Below are 22,500 nucleotides of genomic sequence, written 5' to 3'. Positions count from 1 at the left end.
CTTTCCCTTTTCTCTCTTCCTTTCTCTTATCTTCTTCGGCTTTCCTCTTCCCTTTTTTATTCTTTCCGCCGTCTTCTCTTCCTTTTCCTCCATCCTCTTTATCTTCTTCCTATTTCTTGTTTTCTTCCTCTTCCTCGTTCCTCCCTTATCTTCTCTCCACCTTTTTTTATCTTCCTCCCTATCTTCTTTCTTCTTCTTTTCTTCCTCTTCCTCTTTCCTCCGCATCTTCTTTCTTCTTCCTTTCTCCCTCTTTCTCTCTTTGCTCTTCTTCTCTTCCTTATTCCTTCCTTCCTCCCCCTTCTTCCTCTTTCTCCTTTGCTCTTCTTTTTCTCCCTTATTCCTTCCCTCCTTCCCCCTTCCCCCTTTCAAGTCATCTCATCCTCTATTAAGTCCGTCCAAAGTAGTTTATTCGCGTCGGGAAAATCACAAAGTTGTTCCTGATTAAGTGGCCGTCGTTTGTTATCGTTCTTTGGTGTCATGCTTAACACTGCACTAATCCCCTCTCCCCCTTCCCCCTTCCTATTGCTTGCTGAACCCTTAGGTCGCTTCCTCCTTTCTCCTTAATCCCCCTTCCCCCTTCCCCTCCCCCCTGAATCCCTGGGTCCCTCCCCCTTCTTCTAACCCCCTCCCCCCTTCCTATTGCTTGCTGAATCCCTACCTCCCTTCCCTCTTCATCTATCCTTACTACCCCCTACAATCCTAGCTCCCACCCCCTTCCTCCCCCTCTGTGTCCCCTTGTACTCTACCCTCATCGACTCTAAGTCTCTCCCTCTTTCCTTCGATTACTCCACCTTTCCGTCTTTCCTTCTCTTCTCCATCTCCTCCTTTTTTTTTTCTTTCTCTCCTCCACCTCCCCCTCTTTCCTTCCCTGCTTCACCTCCTCTTGTTTGCTTTCCTTTTTCCATCTCCTCCTCTTTTCTTACCTTTTTCACCTCCCCCTTTTCTTCTCTTTCTTCACCTCCTTTTTCCTCCTCCACTTCCTTTCCTTTCCTTCCTTCTTTCTTCCTTCTTTTTCCCTCCCTTCTTTTCTTCCTTCTTTTAACTTCCCTTCTTTTCTTTCCTATTTTTTCTTTCCTTCCCCACCTCCTCCTCTTTGCTTCCCCTCTCCCCCTCTTCCTCAATCCTTCCCCTCTCCACCTCCTCATTTTCCCCTCCTTTCTCCCCTCACCCATGAACCCACCCCATTCTCCCCCTCCCCTTCATCTTCCTTATATTGTATCGATTCCGCCATAAATCTAAACAGCTTGGCTTTGTGATGAGGAGGAGGGGAGGGGGAGAAGGAGGGGAAGGACGCTTAGGAGGGGAGGAGGGGGAAGAGGGAAGGGGGGGAGGAGGGGAGGAGGGGAGGAGGGGAGAGGGAGGAAGAGAGGGGAGGGGGAGGAGGAGGAGGAGGAGGAGGAGGAGGAGGAGGAGGAGGAGGAGGGAAAGAGGAGAGGGTGGGAAGGAGGAGGAGGAGGAGAAGGAGGGGAAGATGAGAAGGTGGGGAGAAGGAGAAGGAGAAGGAGAAGAGGGGTATGAAGGTAATTAGGGAAAGGGAAAGGTAAGGAGAAGAGGAGGAGAGGGTTAAGGGCGTGGGATACGGAGGTGCCTGGAGAAGGGGATGATAAAAGGAGGAGGAAGAGGATAAAGGTAAGAAGAGGGGATGGGGAACGGAAGAGATTGAGGAAGGGGAGGAGAAGGTTACAGGGAAGGGGAAGGGGAGGAGGAGGGCAGAACGAAGGAAGCAGACAAACGAATACACAAAAGATTATAATTCAGGGGTATTTGGTGCACTGGGTATAATGGACAGCTGGTAGGGCGGCGTGTGCTCTATCTGTCACTGTCTATGTCTTTTTTTCAGGGTCTTTTTTCATATCTTGATTCCCCTTTCTCTCCCTTTCTTTCGTTTCCTTTTTTTCGTTTTTTTTTCGTTTGAATATTTTCGTTTTTTTCTGTCTGTCTGTCTGTCTGTCTCTCACTCACTCTCTCTCTCTCTCTCTCTCTCTCTCTCTCTCTCTCTCTCTCTTTCTCTCTCTCTCTCTCTCTCTCTCCCTCGTACACTCCCTTCTCCTCCCCTTTACATTCTATCCCCCTTTGTCTTCAAACATTGGTGACTAGAATCAGAAATGTACAAGGGGGATGGGTGGTGGAGGAGGGGGGGGCATGATATAACATGGAAGGCGGAGACAGAGGCTGATACGAAGAGAAAGAGAGAGAGAAAGAGAGAGAGAGAGAGAGAGAGAGAGAGAGAGAGAGAGAGAGAGAGAGAGAGAGAGAGAGAGAGAGAGAGAGAGAGAGAGAGAGAGAGAGAGAGAGAGAGAGAAGAACAAACAACAAACAGACAAAGAAAGGAAGAAGGTGAGAGACAAACAGGTAAACAACAGGAGAGAGAGAGAGAGAGAGAGAGAGAGAGAGAGAGAGAGAGAGAGAGAGAGAGAGAGAGAGAGAGAGAGAGAGAGAGAGCGAGAGAGAGAGAGAGAGAGAGAGAGAGAGAGAGAGAGAGAGAGAGAGAGAGAGAGAGAGAGAGAGAGAGAGAGAGAGAGAGAGAGAGAGAGAGAGAGAGAGAGAGAGGGGGCGGGGCGAGAGAGCGAGAGACAGAGCAAGAGAGAAAGCGAGAGCGAGAGCAAGAGAGAGAGAGAGAGAGAGACAGATAAATACACAGAGAGAGAGACAAACAGACAGACACAGAGAGAGCGAGACACAGACAGAGAGAGAGAGCGAGAGAGCGCACCGGGAGGGCGAGAGAATAGCCTTTTGAGAGCCGAGGCTGAAATTGGGTGCGAGGAATGAGAGCCGGCATGCAAGGCTGCTTTTATGTGTAAATGAAGCTGTCACGCGGAATATCTTAGACACCGGGAGGAACCCATACGCGGCTGAGGTCTTATTTCCGATTTTAGTTGTTTGTCTTCTGGTTTCTCTCTTTCTTATCTTGTTCCTTTCGTTCTTTTTTTATCGTTTGTTCGTCATTTTTTCCATTTTTTCTTTTTTTTTCTGTTGTTCGTCTTTTTCCTTTTCGTTTCTTTCTTTTTTATATTTTGTTCGTCTTTATCATTTTCGTTTCTTTCTTTTTATCTTTTGTTCGTTTTTTTGATAAACGAAAGGAAGAAGAAGAAGGAGAAATGAAGGAGGTAAGGAAGAGGAAAGATAGATAGATAGGTAGATAGATAGAGTGAGCGTGAGAGAGTGAGATAGATAGATAGATAGATAGATAGATAGATAGATAGATAGATAGAGAGAGAGAGAGAGAGAGAGAGAGAGAGAGAGAGAGAGAGAGAGAGAGAGAGAGAGAGAGAGAGTGAGAGAGAGATAAAGTGAGAGCGAGACAGAGAGAGAGACCAATGGATGGATGGGAGAGAGGAAAAGAAAAGAAGAAGAAAAAGATAAAGAAGAGGGACATGGAGGGGCCAGCGAGGGAGAGGAGGGGACGTGGGGGGGGGGCAGAGGAACACAAAGCCTTACTTGTATCTTCAGATCCATACACACCAAAGGATATTAAATGCGTGGTGTGGTTTGAATACCAAGGCATGTTTTAAACTGAGACAGGACTCCATACAGAAGAAAAGCCTCAAGATATCATACACACACACACACACACACACACACACACACACACACACACACACACACACACACACACACACACACACACACACACACACACATAAACGAAAAGAAAAAGAAAACAAAGAAAAAAAGAAAAAAAAGAAGAAAAAAAAAAATATAAATATATATAAATATATATATATATATATATATATATATATATATATATATATATATATATATATATATATATATATATATATATATATATATATATATATATATATATTAGTGTCTCTGGGCGAACGGACGGATAGATGAATAGATAAAAAGTTATAAAAGTTGCACTACAAAGAATTCTGATTATTGGTGATACTTATTCATCTCTAAAATTAACCTATGGTGATAATGAGAAGAGGTTAATGAAGATCACCATTATCAAGGTATTGATGATAACGATAACGATGAAAATAACTTATCACTCTACACTTTTTATTTAATTTCCATCCGTTTTTGACTCTTAGACCTATACACGAACACCTTTTATATACATTTTACTATACTCGTTATTTCGTGAAAAAGGTTTTATGTCGGCCGTAAATCTTATATTTATTATATTCATAAACGTCGAAGGAACACATGCCAAACGCACTTAAGTTTAGCGTACGGCAGTCGACGAGAAAGAACGAGAAAATGCGAGAACTATATTATTTTTTATTCTCTCTTCAATTCTTCTTCTTTCTTTTTGAATTTTCATAAAATAAATCTTATTATTATTTTCTTTCTTTTGAATTTTGATAATATAGTTATTGATTTTATTTTCTTTCTCTTGTTGATATTAATATCTCTTTGATAATATAATTATTAAAGTTGCTTTCTCTCCTTTGAATCTTTTTAACACAATTATTACTATTATTCACTTTACGTTTTTTTTTCTTTTGATAATACAACCACTATTATTCTTTCTTTCTCTTTAATATTCACGATACAATTGTATTTCAATTTCCCTAAATCAGCGAAAGAAGAAAATAGGAGTTATCTAACCCTTTTCCGGAAGCAATTGCTACGGTGAAAATAGGATCGGTAAGTAAGTAAGCAAGATAAGTAAGCAAGTAAGCTTCTTTGGCGGTTACTTTTACGAGTCGGTAAATCAAGGGAGGAATTTCTAGTAGGGAGAGGGGAGTGAGAGGGGGAGAGGGGAGAGATGGGAGAGGGGAGACGGAGGTGGGGAGAAGGGAGAGAGGGGAGAGGGGGGTAGGAAGAGCGGAGAGGGAGGTGGGGGAGAAGGGAGAGAGGGGAGGGGCAGGTGGTGAGAAGGGAGAGATGGGAGAGCGGAAGAGAGAAGGGAGGGGAGGTGATGAGAGGGGAAGGGGAGGGGGAAGGGGAAGGGAGAGAGCGAAAAGAGGGAAAGGAAGAGAGGGAGAAGGGGATAACGGAATGGAGAGAGGGAAAAGAGGGAAAGGAAGAGAGAGGGAGAAGGGGAGAACGGAAGAGAGGGAGGAAAAGGAGGAGAAGGGGCAGTGGAGAGTGGAAGGGAAGCAAGATTTAGGTGGGAAGGGAAGAGCGGAAGAGAGAGACAGAGAAGGGGAGGAGAGAGCAAAGGGAGAGAGGGAGGAGAAGGGAGAGGAGAGGAGTAAGGTAGAAAAACAGAAGAGGGTAAGACCGAAAGAGAAGAGCGGGGAAGTTAGAGCGGAAGTTAGAGAGGAAAGCGGAAAAAAGAGGAGGGTGGAAAAGAGATAAAAGTAACTAGAAAGGAAACAGGGAGACGGAAAGGCAGGGAGGGAGAAAGAGTGGATTGGTAGGGGGGGGGGGGTGAGGGAGGGAGGTTACGTTCGTTCGTGGATTTACGATGGACGTAAACATTTAATTGCCTTGACTCGGAACTTGAACATAATCACAAATATTAATAAAGGTATATATATAGATAACTAAATAAATGCATACGTAGATCGATAGGCCAATAGATCCATAGAGAGATAGGCAGGTATGTAGGTAAATAGACTAATTGAGAGATAAACAGATAGAAAGATAGAAAGGAAGATAGATAGATGTAGATAGACAGACAGACAGACAGATAGATAAATAGATAGATAATTAGATGTAGACAGACAAATATATAGAAAGAATATGTAGGTGAAATGATTGATAGGACGACAGAAAGATGCAGATAGATAAATATATATATATATATATATAGAAAGATGATGGACAGTCAAACAGGCATATAGACAGATAAATAGATAGAAAGAAAACGACAGATAACCCAATATTTGTTTTCTCTGAAGAACGCTTAATAATAATGTCATCTGAAGATTAAGGTTGTTAATTCCCATTTGAGTAAAAGGGAAAGCTGTCAGAATACAAGCGTTTACCGATATTTTCAGGGCATTTTATGTGTCGATAAACTTACAAATCTGGGATGAATGTATTCTTTTATATTCTTTTTTCCGCTCAGTTGAAAAACGGTTCCCAAAAGAAAACGCGAGACTGAATTAAAAGCCATTACTTAACCGGGATTTAAAGCGAGTCGAATTATCTGCCAGTGGCGTGGCTCGTCCTACTATCTCAGTTCAACACCCAATTGTGACGTTCTATCGCCACGAAAATAGAAGCATGAAAGAGAATAATAAGAAAAAAAGAAAGATTAGAGTGAAAAAAGTAAAATGGGAGAGAAAGAGAGAAAAAAAGGAAAATCCTCATGGCTATAATTTCTTCATGATAGCGACGAAATGAGACTCTAATGACACTGTTCACTCCAGCGAGAACACGGCACAATGACGCGATAATTTTGTAACATTCAGGATTCAGGATTCTTCTCTGAGTATCCCCTTCCCTCCCTCCCTCTTCTCCCTCCCCCTTTCCCTTCTTTCTAATCTCTTTTCTCTCCTTTTCTCTAATATTTTCTCTCGCCCCATCTCTCTCCCTTCCCCCTTTTCATCTAATCCTTTCACTTTCCTTCTCTTTCTTTCTCTCCAGATTTTCTCTCCCTCCCTTCATCCTAATCCTTGCCCCTTACCTCTTCTCCTTTCTCTCTCCTTTCCTACCTTCGCCACCCCTTTCCTTTACTCCTGATCTTTCCCTTATCCTTTTCTCCTCTTTCCCCAATTCCCTCGTTTATTCATCCCAAGTCTTTCTCCCCTTTTCCTACTTCCTTTCTCCATCCCAACCCACTCTTCACTTTTTTCCCATCCCTCTCTCCTCTTTTTCCCCCTTCCCTCATTTCTCTATCCCATTTCTTCCTTCTCCTTCACCCCTTCATCTTTTCCATATCCATTTCCTTCTCCTTATTGCCCCTTCCTTCTCTCGCCACTTCGCGCTTCCTTTCACTCCAATCCTCCCCTTCCCAATATCCCCACATCCCCTTTCTTACCACCAATCCTTTCTCCTATTCCTCTTCTCCCTCCCCCATATCCCCATTTCCATCCCTCCCCCTCTCACCAAATCTTCTCCCCCCTATTCCCTAATCTCCACCCTTCCACCAATTCCCTACTCTCCCCTCTCCCTCCTGATCTCCCCCTACTCTTACCCTTCCACCTATTCCCTCCTCTCCCCCTCCTCCCAAATCTCAACCTCCCACCTCCTCCCCCTATTCCCTAACCCTCCTAATCTCCTCACCCCCTACTCTCCCCTCCCACCTATTCCCTACTCTCCCCCTCCCCCTAATCTCCCCCCTGCCACCTATTCCCTAACCTCCCAACTCTCCCCCTCCAACCTATTCCTTACCCCCCTGCTCTCCCACCTCCCACTTATTCCCTATTCTCCCCCGCCGCTACTCTCCCCCTCCAACCTATTCCCTAACTCCCCAAATCTCCCTCACCCCCCTATTCCCTAACCCTCCCTCCCCCTTTCGTGACGTGACAGCCAATCAACTCAAAACCCACGTGATCGCCGATGACAAACTCCTTACGGTTAGCGACACGCAACTGTCTCGATTAGTGTCAAGGTCTCTCAGAGAGAAAGGAGAAGAGACGGAAATGAATGGGCATTTCTTAAAAGGAAAGGGGGGAAGAGAGAGAGAGAGAGAGAGAGAGAGAGAGAGAGAGAGAGAGAGAGAGGAGGGAGGGGAGGGAGGGAGGGAGAGAGAGAGAGAGAGAGAGAGAGAGAGAGAGAGAGAGAGAGAGAGAGAGAGAGAGAGAGAGAGAGAGAGAGAGAGAGAGAGAGAGAGAGAGAGAGAGAGACAGAGAGGACAGAGAGAGAGAGAGAGAGAGAGAGAGAGAGAGAGAGAGAGAGAGAGAGAGAGAGGAGGGAGAGGGAGAGAGAGAGAGAGAGAGAGAGAGAGAGAGAGAGAGAGAGAGAGAGAGAGAGAGAGAGAGAGAGAGAGAGCGAGAGAGAGAGAGAGGGGCAGAAAGGGAAAGGAAAAACGAAAAAAAAAATTAATAGACGAGATACATAGATAGGAAGATCAACAGCTAAACGGAGAAATATACCGAAAGAGCAGTAGAGAGAGAGAGAGAGAGACAGAGAGAGAGAGAGACAGAGAGAGAGAGAGAGAGAGAGAGAGAGAGAGAGAGAGAGAGAGAGAGAACACATTAAAAAAAGACCCCACCGACTTTTCTCCATTTCCTTTTAGAGTCGAAAATCCAACGTACCTGGCACCAAGAATCAACCATCTCAACGGGTTCCTCTGGTTCCTCGACCTCGATGTATTCTCGGTCCTCCTCGGCGAGCCAGCGGTCGAGGGCGGCCTCCAGCTCCTCCTCGCCCTCATCTAGATCTCGGACCTTGAAGGGGGGGGGGGTGGAAGGGAAATTGTTAATCCTATGTAGAGGAAAACGGTACTACGTGTGTACATACATGAACGCACACACGGCGAAATATATGCAAAGGTATATCTTCTTTTTCCTTCTGTCTGTGTGTCTGTCTATCTGCCTGCTTGCCTGTCTGTCTCTCAATCTGTTTGTCTGTCTGTCTGCCTCTCTCTACCTCTCTCTCTCTCTCTATCTCTCTCTCTCTATCTATATATCTATCTCTCGCTCTCGCCATGAAAAAATAAAATTAAGTAAAACCAAAAAGATCCTGAAATTAACCAACCAACCACATAAAAAAAGAATAAAATAAATTCCAAAACAAAAATAGAGTAGAAAAGAACAAAATAAACATCAATAAAAATAGAAAAAAAATCCTGAAAATCTTAAAGTCACGCAGGGCAAAAAAGTATAGATTTTCTTTTTTTTCTAAGAGGGGAAAAAAAAGAGACACGAGAGGGGGAAAGTTCCCAGAAACTTACGATAGGTCACAAATTGCGGCAAATGGGGAGATGCTCAAATCATTCCGGGAAATTTGGGAATGTGTCAGAAATGTGTCGGAAATGTGTCAGAAGTGTGAAGCACTTTCGGCGAGGTTTTGAATCCAAGGTGAATTCCGAGGAGTGCCGTAAACCTTTTGATTTTTTTTTTTTTTTTTTTTTTTTTTTGTACGGTGCTTGTGAGTATGTACGTGTTCGTGTGTGTTCATGCGAGTATGTGTATATCTATCTATCTATTTGTGTATTTATGTATGTGTGTTTGCATATATGAATGTAAGTATTTCTATATGCATGTATGTACGTATGTATGAGTATATATATGTTTGCATATATGAATGTATGTATATACGTATGCATGAATACATATATGTATATATATATATATATATATATATATATATATATATATATATATATATATATATATATATATATATATATATATATATATATATATATATATATATATATATATATATATATATATATATATATATATATATATATATATTCATGCATACGTATATACATACATTCATATATGCAAACATATATATACTCATACATACGTACATACATGCATATAGAAATACTTACATTCATATATATATATATATATATATATATATATATATATATATATATATATATATATATATATACATTTATATATATATATATATATATATATATATATATATATATATATATATATATATATAATTTATAAACATCCATTTGTAATGCTAATCCATCTCGCCACGTATACCACCCTGCCCCTCCCCCCTCCCCCCCAAGAAACCGATGGAGACCATCAGCCGAACCAAATAACCGAATCAAAAACTCTCTGACGGATGAGGCCGATTTGCCTTCTAATAAGACGAAACTTTTGATCGAAATGCACGAGGAAACGCCTCTATAGTTGTAATACCACGTCAGTCAAACGCATTCGTGACGTATGTGCGTCGTCTGAGTGATGACGTCATTAAGCCTTAATGTCCAAGGGCATTATGTGTCGAGCTGCCACGTCGGATCTTTTTTTTTTTTTTATCTTATGAAATTGGTGGCATTTATTATTTTTATTTTCTTTATTTTTTTTTATTTATTTATCTATTTATTTATTACCTTTCTGTAGTTTTCTTGATGGACAAGTATTGATGGAGATGGATTGATAGAATGATAAATTGTTTGAGGTATATAAATAGCTAAATTAAACGATTGATAAATAGATTGATAGATAGGGAGATAGGTAGGTAGAGGGGTTTATAGAGAAACTTAAAGAGAGAGAGAGAGAGAGAGAGAGAGAGCGAGAGAGAGAGAGAGAGAGAGAGAGAGAGAGAGAGAGAGAGAGAGAGAGAGAGAGAGAGAGAGAGAGAGAGAGAGAGAGAGAGAGAGAAAGAAAGAGAGAGAGAGAGAGAGAGAGAGAGAGAGAGAGAGGTTGAGAATCCACCTGTGCAACGTAACAAACCCCACACCTAAAACGAAGCGGACATCAGACACACCTGTCTACCCAACCACCGCACCACACACATTAAAACACACACACACACACACACACACACACACACACACACACACACACACACACGCACACACACACACCTGCAGCGAGATAGATCATCATCCTCTCCACCCCTTCCCCCTTCCTCCCCATTTCTCTAACCACCCCCCCTCCACCTTCCTCCCCACTCCCCCTTACTTCCCCCTACCTCCCTCACCCTACTCATGGAATCAATACCATTTTAATCGCCGAGTTGGTGAAATAGCGGCACCATCACCAAGTTTTGATGAGGTTTCGTGAATGTGATGTTCGGGCATAATGAGTGTCTGTGCCTCTTCCTCTTCCTTCTCCCTCTCCTCTTCTTCGTTTCTTATTCTTCCTTCTCTCCTTCATTTCAATCTCTTCCTTCTCTAATTTTCTTCATTCTTTGATTGACGGACAGATGAAGAGTTAGATAGATAGATAGACAGACACAGAAAGAGAGAGAGGGTGAGATAGATATAGAGATTGAGAGATAGATAGACAGACAGACAAATAGATAGATAGTTGAGTAGACAGACAGAAAGATGGAGAGTTAGACAGATAGAGAAAGAGAGAGATAGTGAGATAGATACATAGAAAAAATAGATAGAGAGCGAGCGAGAGAAAGAGATAGATATAGAGATTGAGAGATAGACAGACAGACAAATAGATAGATAGTTGAGTAGACAGACAGAAAGATGGAGAGTTAGACAGATAGAGAAAGAGAGAGATAGTAAGATAGATACATAGAAAAAAAATGGATAGAGAGCGAGAGAGAGAAAGAGATAGATATAGAGATTGAGAGATTGACAGACAGACAAATAGATAGATAGTTGAGTAGATAGACAGAAAGATGGAGAGTTAGACAGATAGAGAAAGAGAGAGAGAGTGAAATAGATACATGGAAAAAAACAGATAGAGAGCGAGCGAGAGAAAGAGAGAGAAAAAAATAAGAGATATAAATGGAAATAGTAAAGATTGAAAAGATGAATGAAGTGAATATACAGAATAGGCAATACCTCTTATATCTATTATCTCAGACAGCTTATGTATATATCATCTGGACCACATAAACACACGCGTCTTCCTCGTGTGTTCCATTATCTCTATGTAGATTTGTGGACACAGAGAAGATCTCGTACAAACACACACACGCATATTATGATTATACACAGTGTGACCTGTATTTACACAACACACAGCCACAAACGCGTATATGCTACGGTCCCATCAACACACACAGACTACATTCGTAATAATAACCCTTCCCTACATACACACACACGTACATACGCACATATACACCCACAAAGACAACCTCTTCTTCTTCGTTACTCCCCTCCCTCTCTCGCCCCTCTCCCTTCCCACTCCCATTCTCCCTCTCCTTAACCAGAACTCCATACCCTCTTTTCCTTGTCCTATCGCCAATACCTCCCCCTCCCCTCCTCCCATACACCTTCAATCCCAAATACTCCCTTCCCCTTATCCATAACCCCCTCTTGATCTTATCCACCACAACCCACTCCCTTCCTTTTACATACTCCCTTTATCCTGCCGCGATCAGGTTTGCAATCCAACATGCACGAAGGAGAGACATTGCAATAGAACCGAAACAAACAAAACGATCGAAACAGCATCGCATAAGGCGCGAGAACCAGGTGCAGAGGAGAGTTGTGAGGAAAAAAAAAAGTCTAAATAAACATTTTTAACACACCTGGGACAGAGAGAGGACAGGCTGGGGACTCGCCAGGACGAAATGCTGCCGCCATTTTTATCTATTTATTTATTTATTTATTAATCATGTGTGTGGTTATTCCCTTTTCTGAACTTTTGTAACGGACTCCTGATGACAGTGGAATTCTAACAGTGACCTGTGACCTGATATTTGAAGGTAAAAAAAAAACGTATTGGTTTGTGTATATGTACGCTGCCACTCTCTCAGCAACACAGCACAGCACACCCTTTTATTTTTTATTTTTTTCCTTGTTTTCCTTTTTGTTTATTTTCAATAAATAGGAATGCTATAAGAGAGAGAGGGCCTTCAGATTCGAATAGAATAGAAGATTCGGCAGAGATGACCTAATCAACTGGTTCTACGCCTTTCATTACTTAAGTGACTCGTAACTAAGAGTTGGTGATTGAGTCTTTACATGTAAATGTGCAAAGTAATTTCTTATAAATACCCACATAAAAACCCGTATGTTTACACGTAATTACATTCGTGCGTGCTCACACACACACAAATAAGCCCTTACGTAGTTATCCTCGTTAACACTTACACGCACATATACGCTTACATGTGCACACACACATATACGCACACGCACGCACACACACGTGCACACATACGTATTCAGACACATACAACAAGCACATGTACTCACAACACACTCACATACATGAATTTTTACATTAATGTACCAACACACGCACACTTGCCTATGTTTCGGAGACAACAAAATCATTTTCAATTAGGAAAATGAGCCAGAGAATTCATATATCTTTACTAATGATATTGTGCTGTAAAACGTCAGTCGTATCAGAAAAGACTTAAAACTAATTTGTTCGTGGTCTTTGACACCTTAATCTGTTTTTTTTTTTTTTTTTTTTTTTTTTTAACAATTCCCTCAATTATTAGATTCTCTTTTCGGCCAATTATCTTATCTTGTCTTTCATCCTTTTAAAATCCGTTGTTACACATAGGCTTCCCCCAATCTGCGCCACCTCGTTGAAGTATGGTTTGCAAACCATACCTCAATTGACTAATCTGTGTCGATTGCCTTGACGTATATTGGGCTACTGTGCTACCACAAATAAAGGAAAATATTTTTCGTAAAATGACAAGTGAAACCTGGCGAAATAGTCCGTAGAGTCCTGGTGGATTTTATTCTACTTGTGAGTGACATCTACAACTGATTTAACCGCGACAGTCCATCCTTTCTTAACCCTCTACCCTCTTTCACTACGCCATATCCCCCTCACATCCCCACACCCTTCACCCTTACCCTCCCCCTTCCCTTCTCCAATCCCCCTCAACCATCCACTACCATCTCACATACCTTATCCCCTTCATCTAAACCCCTCCCCCTTCTCCACCACTCCTTACCATCCCACTTACTCTACCCCTCCTTACTAACCCCCTCCTCCAACACAAGGCTCCCTTCCTTCTCCATCTCACCTTCTACTTTTCTACCCTTACCTTCTCCACCCTCCCTCCCTACTTCTCCACCCAACCTTTCCCTTTTTCACCTCCCCTTCTACTTTCCCACTCTTACCCTTCTTTTCCACCCTAACCCTTCCCCCTCTTCACCCAACCACCCTCCTTCTCCACCCTCCCACCCTTACCTTCTCCACCATCCCTCCCTCCTTCACCACCCTGTCCCCCCTCCACTCTATCCCCCTTCCTTTTCCACCTCCCCTTCTACTTTTTCATCCTTACCTTCTCCACCCACCCTCCCTCCTTCTCCACCCCAACCACCTTCCTTCTGCACCCTCCCTCCTCCTTCCTCCCTCCCTTCTTCTCCATCCTCCCTCCCTCCTTCTCCACCCTTCCCTCCCTCCTTCTCCACCCCAACCCCCTTCCTTCTACACCCTCCCTCCCTCCCTCCCTCCTTCTCCACACCAACCCCCTTCCTTCCCCACCTCCGCTTCTACCCCCCCCCCCCCCCGGCACCCGTCAGCCGCCCGGCCCGTGACGCAAAGATTAGCCACAGCACCAAAAGCAGCGTTGTGGCCATAATTATCAAAATAATTTAGCTCGGCCATAATCGCCTGCATCAGAGGTAAATGAGCCCCGTTTGAGTTACGCCCTTAAGAGTCTAATTATCGCATAATGAGCGAATATAACAATCACTTGACGCTAACTGCTAATGAAATATTTTTTTTCGGTGTATAATGGTTATTTTGTGTTGTGTTTCTCTCCTCCTTCCCCCCCTCCCCTCCCCTGCCTTAAACCCTCCCTTTCTCTCACCCTCCCCCCTTCCCCTCCCTTCCTCTCCTCCTTCCCCTCTCCCTAGCCACAGATTTCCTCTACTCCCCCCCCCCTCATGCATTTAGTTTTGATTTTCAGTGTCGAATTCTGCTTGTTAAAGAGGTGGTATTTGAGGTGAATTACTATGTACAATTTGTGTGTGTGTGTGTGTGTGCATGCGTGTGTATGTGTGTGTGTGAGCTATAAAGCTATTTAACTGTCTGATTAATTTTATATAAGATAATTTTCAGTAGTTCTTAAAACACTTCTTCCTAGACAGAGATTAAGAGATAGATAGATAGAGAGAGAAGAAACTGTCAAAATTGCGATGAATTTTTGGCACAACAACTCGCCCGATTTTTCCCATTTTTTTACCTAAGTCAGGAAAAACAGCAGATGTGAGTAATTACTTTCCTGAAGTTCTGAAGCAGGAAGAAAACCAGGCATGAGAGAGAGAAAGGGAGAGAGAGAGAGAGAGAGAGAGAGAGAGAGAGAGAGAGAGAGAGAGAGAGAGAGAGAGAGAGTATTCGAGACGGAAAGCGAGAGATAAAGAGAGAACGAGAGATAGATAGACAGGGAAAGCGAGAGATAAAGAGAGAGAACGAGAGATAAAGAGAGAACGAGAGATAGACAGAGAAAGAGAACAAAAGATAAACAAAGAGACAGAACGAGAGCTAGATAGAGAAACCGAAAGCAATACAAAGATACACACTACCAGAAAATCCCCCCCCCCACCACCACCACCACCACCACCTTTACCCCCAACACTCACCTCCCTCAGGAAAATCCTCGTGGCCGTTGCGTGGATGATCTCCTCGGCGAGGCTGTCTCCTCCGAGCTCCTCCGAAGAAGCCTGCGAGATGTCCTCCTCCAAGGGATCTCCTCCTTCACCCGTCGTAGTCTCCTCCGAGGACGATCTCGTACTTGAACTTTTGTCGCCCTCGATGTCTGTGAATGGGTTTCAGAGAGGGAAGGGGGGTGGGGTTAATGGCAGTGGTTGTTAATGGTTATTATCATTATTTATTTGCTATTTTATAGTAAGAAGAGTAATCTTGTTATCGATGGCAGAATGGGTAGTAGTAGTAGTAGTAGCAACTGCTATATTAGTATGATAATAAAAGTAGTAATAGTAGTAGTGTTAGTAGCAATAATTGTATTCGTTGATAGTAATAATATAGTGGTATTAGTAGTAACAATATGAATATTAATTCATTGATAGTAATAGTAATAATGGTAGTAGTAGTAGTCGCAGAAAAAAAATGTAAGGTATAGGCAACGCATATTTTATGAAGAAAGAAAGAACATAAGAACAGAAGAAGCAACATTCAATAAAAAGTTTAATTAGAGCAAAAGGCAGTTTCAAAGTGGTAGTAATAATTGTGGTGTTTTTTGTTGAAGCTAAAGTTGTAGAAGTAGATGTAGTTGAAGTAGTAGTAGTGGTAGTATTACTAGTGACTGCAGTAGAAGTAGTAGTAGTTGTTGCAGGTGTAGTAGTAATAGTAGTAGCACAAGTAGTAGTAGTAGTAACAGTAGCTGTAGTAGTAATAGCAGAAGTAGTAGTGGAAGTAGAAATAGAAGTAGTAGAGAAGAAGTAATAGTATTAGATGTAATAGGCCTAGCGGTACTTGCTATAAGAAAGGATAGGTCATAATTATTATTTTAAGGTAGTATTTGTTGCTGTTATTCCATTTTCTCGTTCTTTATTATCAGTATTATTCTAATTCCAATTCATATCGAACGAAATTAAAAACCACAACTGCAGCGGTAATGATTATGCCGAATTTACAGTAATGATGATACTAAGGGACAAAAGCTGTAACAAAAGCATCAAGGTATTAATCCCAATAAGCTCAAAGATAAAGAACGGTGTTTCAGCCATAACAAAAGCAATATAACTAATACTAACGATAGTATTAGAGACCGCAACAGCTCCTCCTCCCATATAATATCAACAACAATAACAATAACACTCTCCATAACTACAGTAAAAGTTCCGGTCAAGTTCGTTAGATTTTCCAATAACAAAAGCCAATAATGAACAGCTGTCTGGCCAACGCACGAAACATCTTTACAACAATGATCTCTTAACACTTTCTTTCCTTTAAACGAAAACCATTTAAAAGAAACAACAACTGCATCTGAAAAAAGAGATTCAGAAAGAGGTAACAGACTCGGAAGATAAAGAAAACAAGAAAGGTAAAAAAAAGAAAGAAAGAAATAATCTCGCTACCAACAAGAACCACTTTGGGAAAGAGCGCGGGGATCTGAACAAAATGTGTTGGAAGTAGGATCAGATCCGTCGCGTGGGAGATCCGAAATGGTGGTTTGGCACTGATGGTCGAGATGGCTGCAAGTTGGAACGGCGGCTGAAGCTTGAGTGGGTAGTGGCATCTTCTACTTTTACATTTCTTATTCTTATTTTGTTGTTTTTATCATTATTGGTGCTGTTGTTATCATAATTACAGTTATTATTATCATTGTTGGTGTTGGTGATAATGATAGTAATATCAATATTGCTGTTATATTGATATATTATCAATGATATTGTTCTCATAATCTTAATCATATTGACATCCTCATCCTATCATTCTCATTCTTATAATCATCATCACATCATAATCATAGATCATCCTTATCCTTATCATTTCCGTGATTATCATGGTAATCATAGCTGACACAAATATTAACATAAACACCGCAATTCCTGAAGCCCTGGAAGGGGTATCAGGAAAACTTGCTCATATATCTTACATAATCTTGAAATACAATCTTTCAAGACATTATATACTTTTTATTTATCCATTTTATTTTATTTTTTATTTTTTGTCAGTGCCATCAAGGGAGTAGGCAATATGTCGTAACAACATAATATGATCGTTAATGAAATTATTCGTTCTCATTCTGTCTCTTCAGCATGTCTTAGGATGTAGAAGATTTTCTCAAATACAACATATGTTGAGTCCGATTTCTAGTTCTGAACACGGAATTATTATCTTCGCTCTTATATGTTGCGTTGTTATCCCTAATTACTAGTGTTATTGTGAGGTTGTTAATAATATCTATATTGTATTTAATCTCGTCGATAATATTGTATTTGTTATCCTTATCATTATCGTAAATTCTCATGACCATCACCCTTAGCATTACCATCATCATTGGCATATAATTATGATCATCTAAATCATCATCATCATCGTTACCAACATTTTTATCACTGATATTACCATCTTTAACACTGCTGCCACCATATTACTTGCAGTAGTAAAAGCAGCAACAGCAGTGGTAATAGCGGTAACAGTCGTAGGAATAGTAATAGTTGCAGCATTAGTGTCGGTAGTGGCAGCGGTAGTGGAGGTGATAACTATACTACCCTTAACTCCTAAGATAAAAGGCCTGTTAATGCATCATCAACCCATTTATTATCTTCTGCAACAGTATACTTTCACCCACAAATGACGCGTAAGAACTCATTCTAGCTCTCCTTTCCCTCGATTATCTTTTTTTTTTTTTTTTTTTGTCGCCTCTCTCTTTCTCTGCCTTTCTCTCTCTCTCTCTCTGTCTCTCTCTCTGTCTCTGTCTCTCTCTCTCTCTCTCTCTCTCTCTCTCTCTCTCTCTCTCTCTCTCTCTCTCTCTCTCTCTCTCTCTCTCTCTCTCTCTCTTGAATACTTGTGCTCTCTGGAAATGGATATACATTTGTGTACATTTAGATTTTATGCACCTACATATATCGTTTTCCCCTCTCTGCAAACTCCCCACCTCTCTCTCCCTCTCTATCCTCCCTTCTTCCTCTGTCTCTCCTTTACTCTTCTCTCTCTCCGTCATCTAGCTCCTCCTCTACCCCCTTTCCTTCCTCATATCTCCCACTTTCTTTCCACTTCCCTCTGTTTCTCACCTTCTGCTTCTCTCTCCTTCCAATATCCCTCAACTAACCTCTCCCTACACCTCTTTTATCTCTCTCTCTTCTCTCTTATTTCCTTGTTCCTCTCTCTCCATCATCCCATCTCTCCTATATCTTTCCCCCATCTTCCCTTCCTCCCCTCTTTCTCCCACGCCTATCTCCCTGTCTCTCTCTCCCATCCCTTCCCCCATCTCCCCTTCCTCCACCCCTCTCTCTTTCTCTCTTTCTCTCTCCATCACTCGCCTCCAAGATCTCCCGGGTATGTTGCAGCATCCCGCAAGCATCACCTTGTAAATAGCGGAGAGATACGCCCCTCTTGCACAGAACACTTTATTAGAGAATAATGTAGAGACTCGGGGGTGTAATGAGCTCGTTAAATAAACTATGACCTTGTTCTCCTCTTGTGTTTTGTGTGGGGGGTGGGGGTAGGGGAGGAGTAGGGAGAGGGAGGGAGGGAGGGAAGGAAGGAAGGAGAGGGAACGAGGGAGGGAGGGGAGGAAGTTGGGGAAGGGAGGGAGGGAGGGGAGGAAGGAAGGAAGGACGGCCTGGGAAGGAGAGAGGGAGGGAAGGAAGGAGGGGGAGGGAGGGAGGGAGGGTCGAAAAGAGGAGCAGGGAGGTTAGAGAAGGAAAGAAGAGGGGGAGGAAGGGAAGGAAGGAGGGGGAGGGAGGGAAGGAAGGAAGGGGACGGCGGGAGGGGATGGAGAGGGGAAAGGAGATCCCGTTGCGCATGTAGCTGTTCTCTTGTTTGGCTAATTTTTGGTTTGTTTATGTTTGTTTACCTTTTTTGTGAGTGGTTTTATTAGCATGATTATTTTTTATTAGATCAGCGTTTTCTTATCATCATCCATGTTATCCTTATTATCTTAAAAAATTCATTATAATTTCCATTATCGTTATCATCAATATCAACTTAATTATCTTTATCACTGTTATCTTAAGGACCAATATCTTTCATCAGGATATCAGCATTATCAACATCACTGTGAATACCATTATCATAGTAATCTTTATATCATTTTCGATTCCTCCTGAGCTAAGTATTTCTCTCCTATCAGTGCCAATGCTCTTGTCACTATTTTAAGCCTCATTATCTCACTGTCGAAAAAAGTAATATATATATATATTTTTTCTCGCTTTGATGAGAAACACGTGTTGGTTCTGCGTGGATGTTGCCAACCCGTTTTATCTATATTTGACAGTTATGACACGCTATATATTCTTTGTTCAGGATCCAGGATGATTCGTTGTTCGGTCTTCGGTAGTTATTTCTTTATTTCTCTTTTTTTATCTATCTATTTATCTGTCTATCTGTCTGTCTATCTATTAGTCTATCTGTCTGTCTGTCTATCTGTTTATCTATCTATCTATCTATCTATCTATCTGTCTATCTATCTATCTATCTCTATCTATCTATCTATCTATATCTATCTATATCTATCCATCTATCTATCTGTCTATCTATCTAATCTTTCTTCTCTCCTCTTTTTCCTGTTCATACCCCTCCTTTGCTTTCTCTCCAAGTAAAATCTCCCTGGTCTCCTTCCCTTCCTTCCTTTCACCCTATGTCTCTCCTTCCCTCCCCCCCCCTCACCTCCCTCCAACCCCTCCCCCCAAACACACCATCCTCCCAACACCCCATCTCCTCGTTTATCCCTCCCTCAACCGTACCCCTATTTTACCCCCTTTCCTCCTCTCTTCTTTCCCCTCTCCCCTCCCTCCCTCCCTCCCCTCCCTCCCTTCTTTCTTCCCTTCCTCCCCTCCCCCCATCTTTCCCCTCCCTCCCCCCCCTCCCCCCCTTCTTTCTTCCCTTCCTCCCCTCCCTCCCATCTTTCCCCTCTCCCCTCCCTCCCCTTCCTCCCTTCCCTCCCCTCCCTCCCCTCCACCCTCCGTGGGTCTTCGCCTCGTAAAGACGGTCTAGAAGTGTGTAGGGTGAGACCGCATATTAAGGCGTAGGAGACAGTTGTAGACCATGAGAGACATCTGTTCCCCTTGTCTGGTCTGGTGAGTTTTTGTTGCTGGGAGAACGAGGGGTTGTTGGGTGGGGCAGTGGGGGGGGGGAGGGTTGGGTGAGGGGAGGGGTGCGGGAGGTTGTTGGGTGGGGAGAGGGGTGCGGGAGGGGTTGTTGGGTGAGGGTAGTGATGGGGGAGGGTTTGGGTGAGGGAGGGGAAGGGGGAGGTAAATGGGTGGGGAAGGGTGCGGGAGGGGTTGTTGGGTGGGGAGGTAGATGGGTGGAGGGAAGGGTGAGGGAGGTAGAAGGTTGGGGGGAAGGCAGATGAATGGGGTGAGGGGGTGGGGAAAGGATGGTGGGGGAGGTGGATGGGTAGAAGGTAAGGAGGAGATAAATGGATAGGGGAGGGATAGGGAGGGCAGATGGGTAAGAGAGGGATGAACGAGGAAGGGATGGGGGAACTTGAAAAGTGGGGAGAGATTGGGTAGACAGATAGGTAAGGAAGAGAAGGGGAGACATAAAAGTGGAGAGGAGACAGAAAGGTGGGAGAGGGATTGGGGAAAAACAGAATAGTAGGGGAGAGATGAGGGATACAGATAGGTAGGGGGTAGATGGAAAAAAAAAACAGGATAGGAGAATGAAGGGGAGACAAACGGGTTAAGAGAGAGAGAGGGAAACAGAAGGAGGGGTGGAAAGGAGTGACAGAATGGTGGGATAACGAGGGAGGAGGAAAAGATAGAAGGGTGGAACAGGGAAGAGAGAATCGAAGGGTGCACACGGGGGATACAGGAAGAAAAGGGAAATGAAGAAGGGTAGTGTAGGAGGGTAAAGAAGAATAGGGGAGGGATCGAGGAGACTGAAGGGTGGGGGAGGGAGGGGTGAGAAAGGGAGAAAGCAAAGGGTGTTATTGGGGAAGATCATAAGTGAGCGTGTGTATGTAAATAAAATATTGTTAAGGAGTTAAAAAGAAAGAAAGAAAGAAAAATAAATAGATAAATTGATAAAGAGGGATGGAAGGTTATAGAGACAAATACATTGATAGATAGGAATATATCAAGACAGATAGATAGATAAAGATGAATAAATACATAAAGATGTTTAGATAGACAAGCAGATAGAGACAGATAGCTAGATAGATAGATAGATAGAGAAAGATAGAGAGAGAGTGAAGAGGAGAGAAGAGGAGAGAAGAGAGAGAGAGAAGAGCAGAGAAGAGAAGACAAGACAAGACAAGACAAAACAAGACAAGACAAGAAAAGAGAAGAGAAGACAAATATTCAAGAAGTAACCAACAGAACAAAACAACAGCAACGCGAGGGAGCGGAGACAGCGGGTGGGAGGAGCCACACTGCACACAGAACTTGCGGCTGAGATAGGAGCCTCATAGCGAGGTGCTGTACACATTCGGCAGAGATATGAGCAGATGAGAATACGGCCATAATTCGCCAGAGAAACAAAGTTGGATTTACGGTTATGCTTTTCAAATGGTGGGAATGGGAAATGGGAACGGAAAAGGGGTAAGAAATAAGGAAATGTATGCAATCCTGATAGGAATAGGGCAAATAGGAGGATTTGATGGTGGGTATGGAGAGATACAAAAATTGATAACGAGAGAGATTGCGGAAACGGATACAGACGTATAGGAGTATGTGGGTAGGTAAGTAGGTAGTTAAGTAGGTAGATAGTTCATTAGATATGAAGGGAGGGAAGAACGAGGAGATATGGGGTGCGAGAGAGAGAGAGAGCGAGAGAGAGAGAGAGCGAGAGAGAGAGAGAGAGAGAGAGAGAGAGAGAGAGAGAGAGAGAGAGAGAGAGAGAGAGAGAGAGAGAGAGAGAGAGAGAGAGAGAGAGAGAAAGAAAGAGAGAGAGAGGGAGGGGGAGAGGGAGGGAGAAAAAGAATGAGTGAGTGAGTGTGTGCACGTGTGTGTGTGTATGTGCGTGTGAGAGAGATAAAGAGAGAGAGAGAGAGGGAGAGAGAGAGAGAGAGAGAGAGAGAGAGAGAGAGAGAGAGAGAGAGAGAGAGAGAGAGAGAGAGAGAGAAAGAGAGAGAGAGAGAGAGAGAGAGAGAGAGAGAGAGAGAGAGAGAGAGAGAGAGAGAGAGAGAGAGAGAGAGAGAGAGAGAGAGAGAGAGAAAGAAAGAAAAAGAAAGAAAGAAAGAAAGAAAGAAAGAAAGAAAGACAGAAAGAAAGAAAGAAAGAAAGAAAAAAGAAAGAAAGAAAGAAAGAGAGAAAGAAAGAAAGAAAAAGAGAAAGAGAGAAAGAAAGAAAGAAAGAAAGAAAGAAAGAATGAAAGAAAGAAAGAAAGAGAGAGAGAGAGAGAGAGAGAGAGAGAGAGAGAGAGAGAGAGAGAGATACTCGAGCGTAATAACCTAGTCATAACAACAGTAGACCAAACA

General features: G+C 42.6%; 1 protein-coding gene across 2 annotated transcripts in view; it reads right to left on the bottom strand.

The window, feature by feature from the left end:
• LOC113809698 (kinesin-like protein KIF26B) overlaps positions 1-22,500 on the bottom strand; it is a 92,556-nt gene that overhangs the window by 14,713 nt on the left and 55,343 nt on the right. For both annotated transcript variants that reach the window (XM_070133164.1, XM_070133165.1), the window contains exons 9-10: positions 15,032-15,207; positions 8,112-8,243 (exon numbers count right to left, since the gene is read on the bottom strand). In XM_070133164.1, coding sequence (XP_069989265.1) covers positions 8,112-8,243; positions 15,032-15,207 — 308 coding nt within the window. The remainder of the gene's footprint in view (positions 1-8,111; positions 8,244-15,031; positions 15,208-22,500) is intronic.

Source organism: Penaeus vannamei, chromosome 18 (assembly GCF_042767895.1).
Source record: "Penaeus vannamei isolate JL-2024 chromosome 18, ASM4276789v1, whole genome shotgun sequence".
Lineage (NCBI taxonomy): Eukaryota > Metazoa > Arthropoda > Malacostraca > Decapoda > Penaeidae > Penaeus > Penaeus vannamei.
Note: the sequence above shows the minus strand (reverse complement) of the source record. Positions and strands in the feature narration are given on the sequence as shown.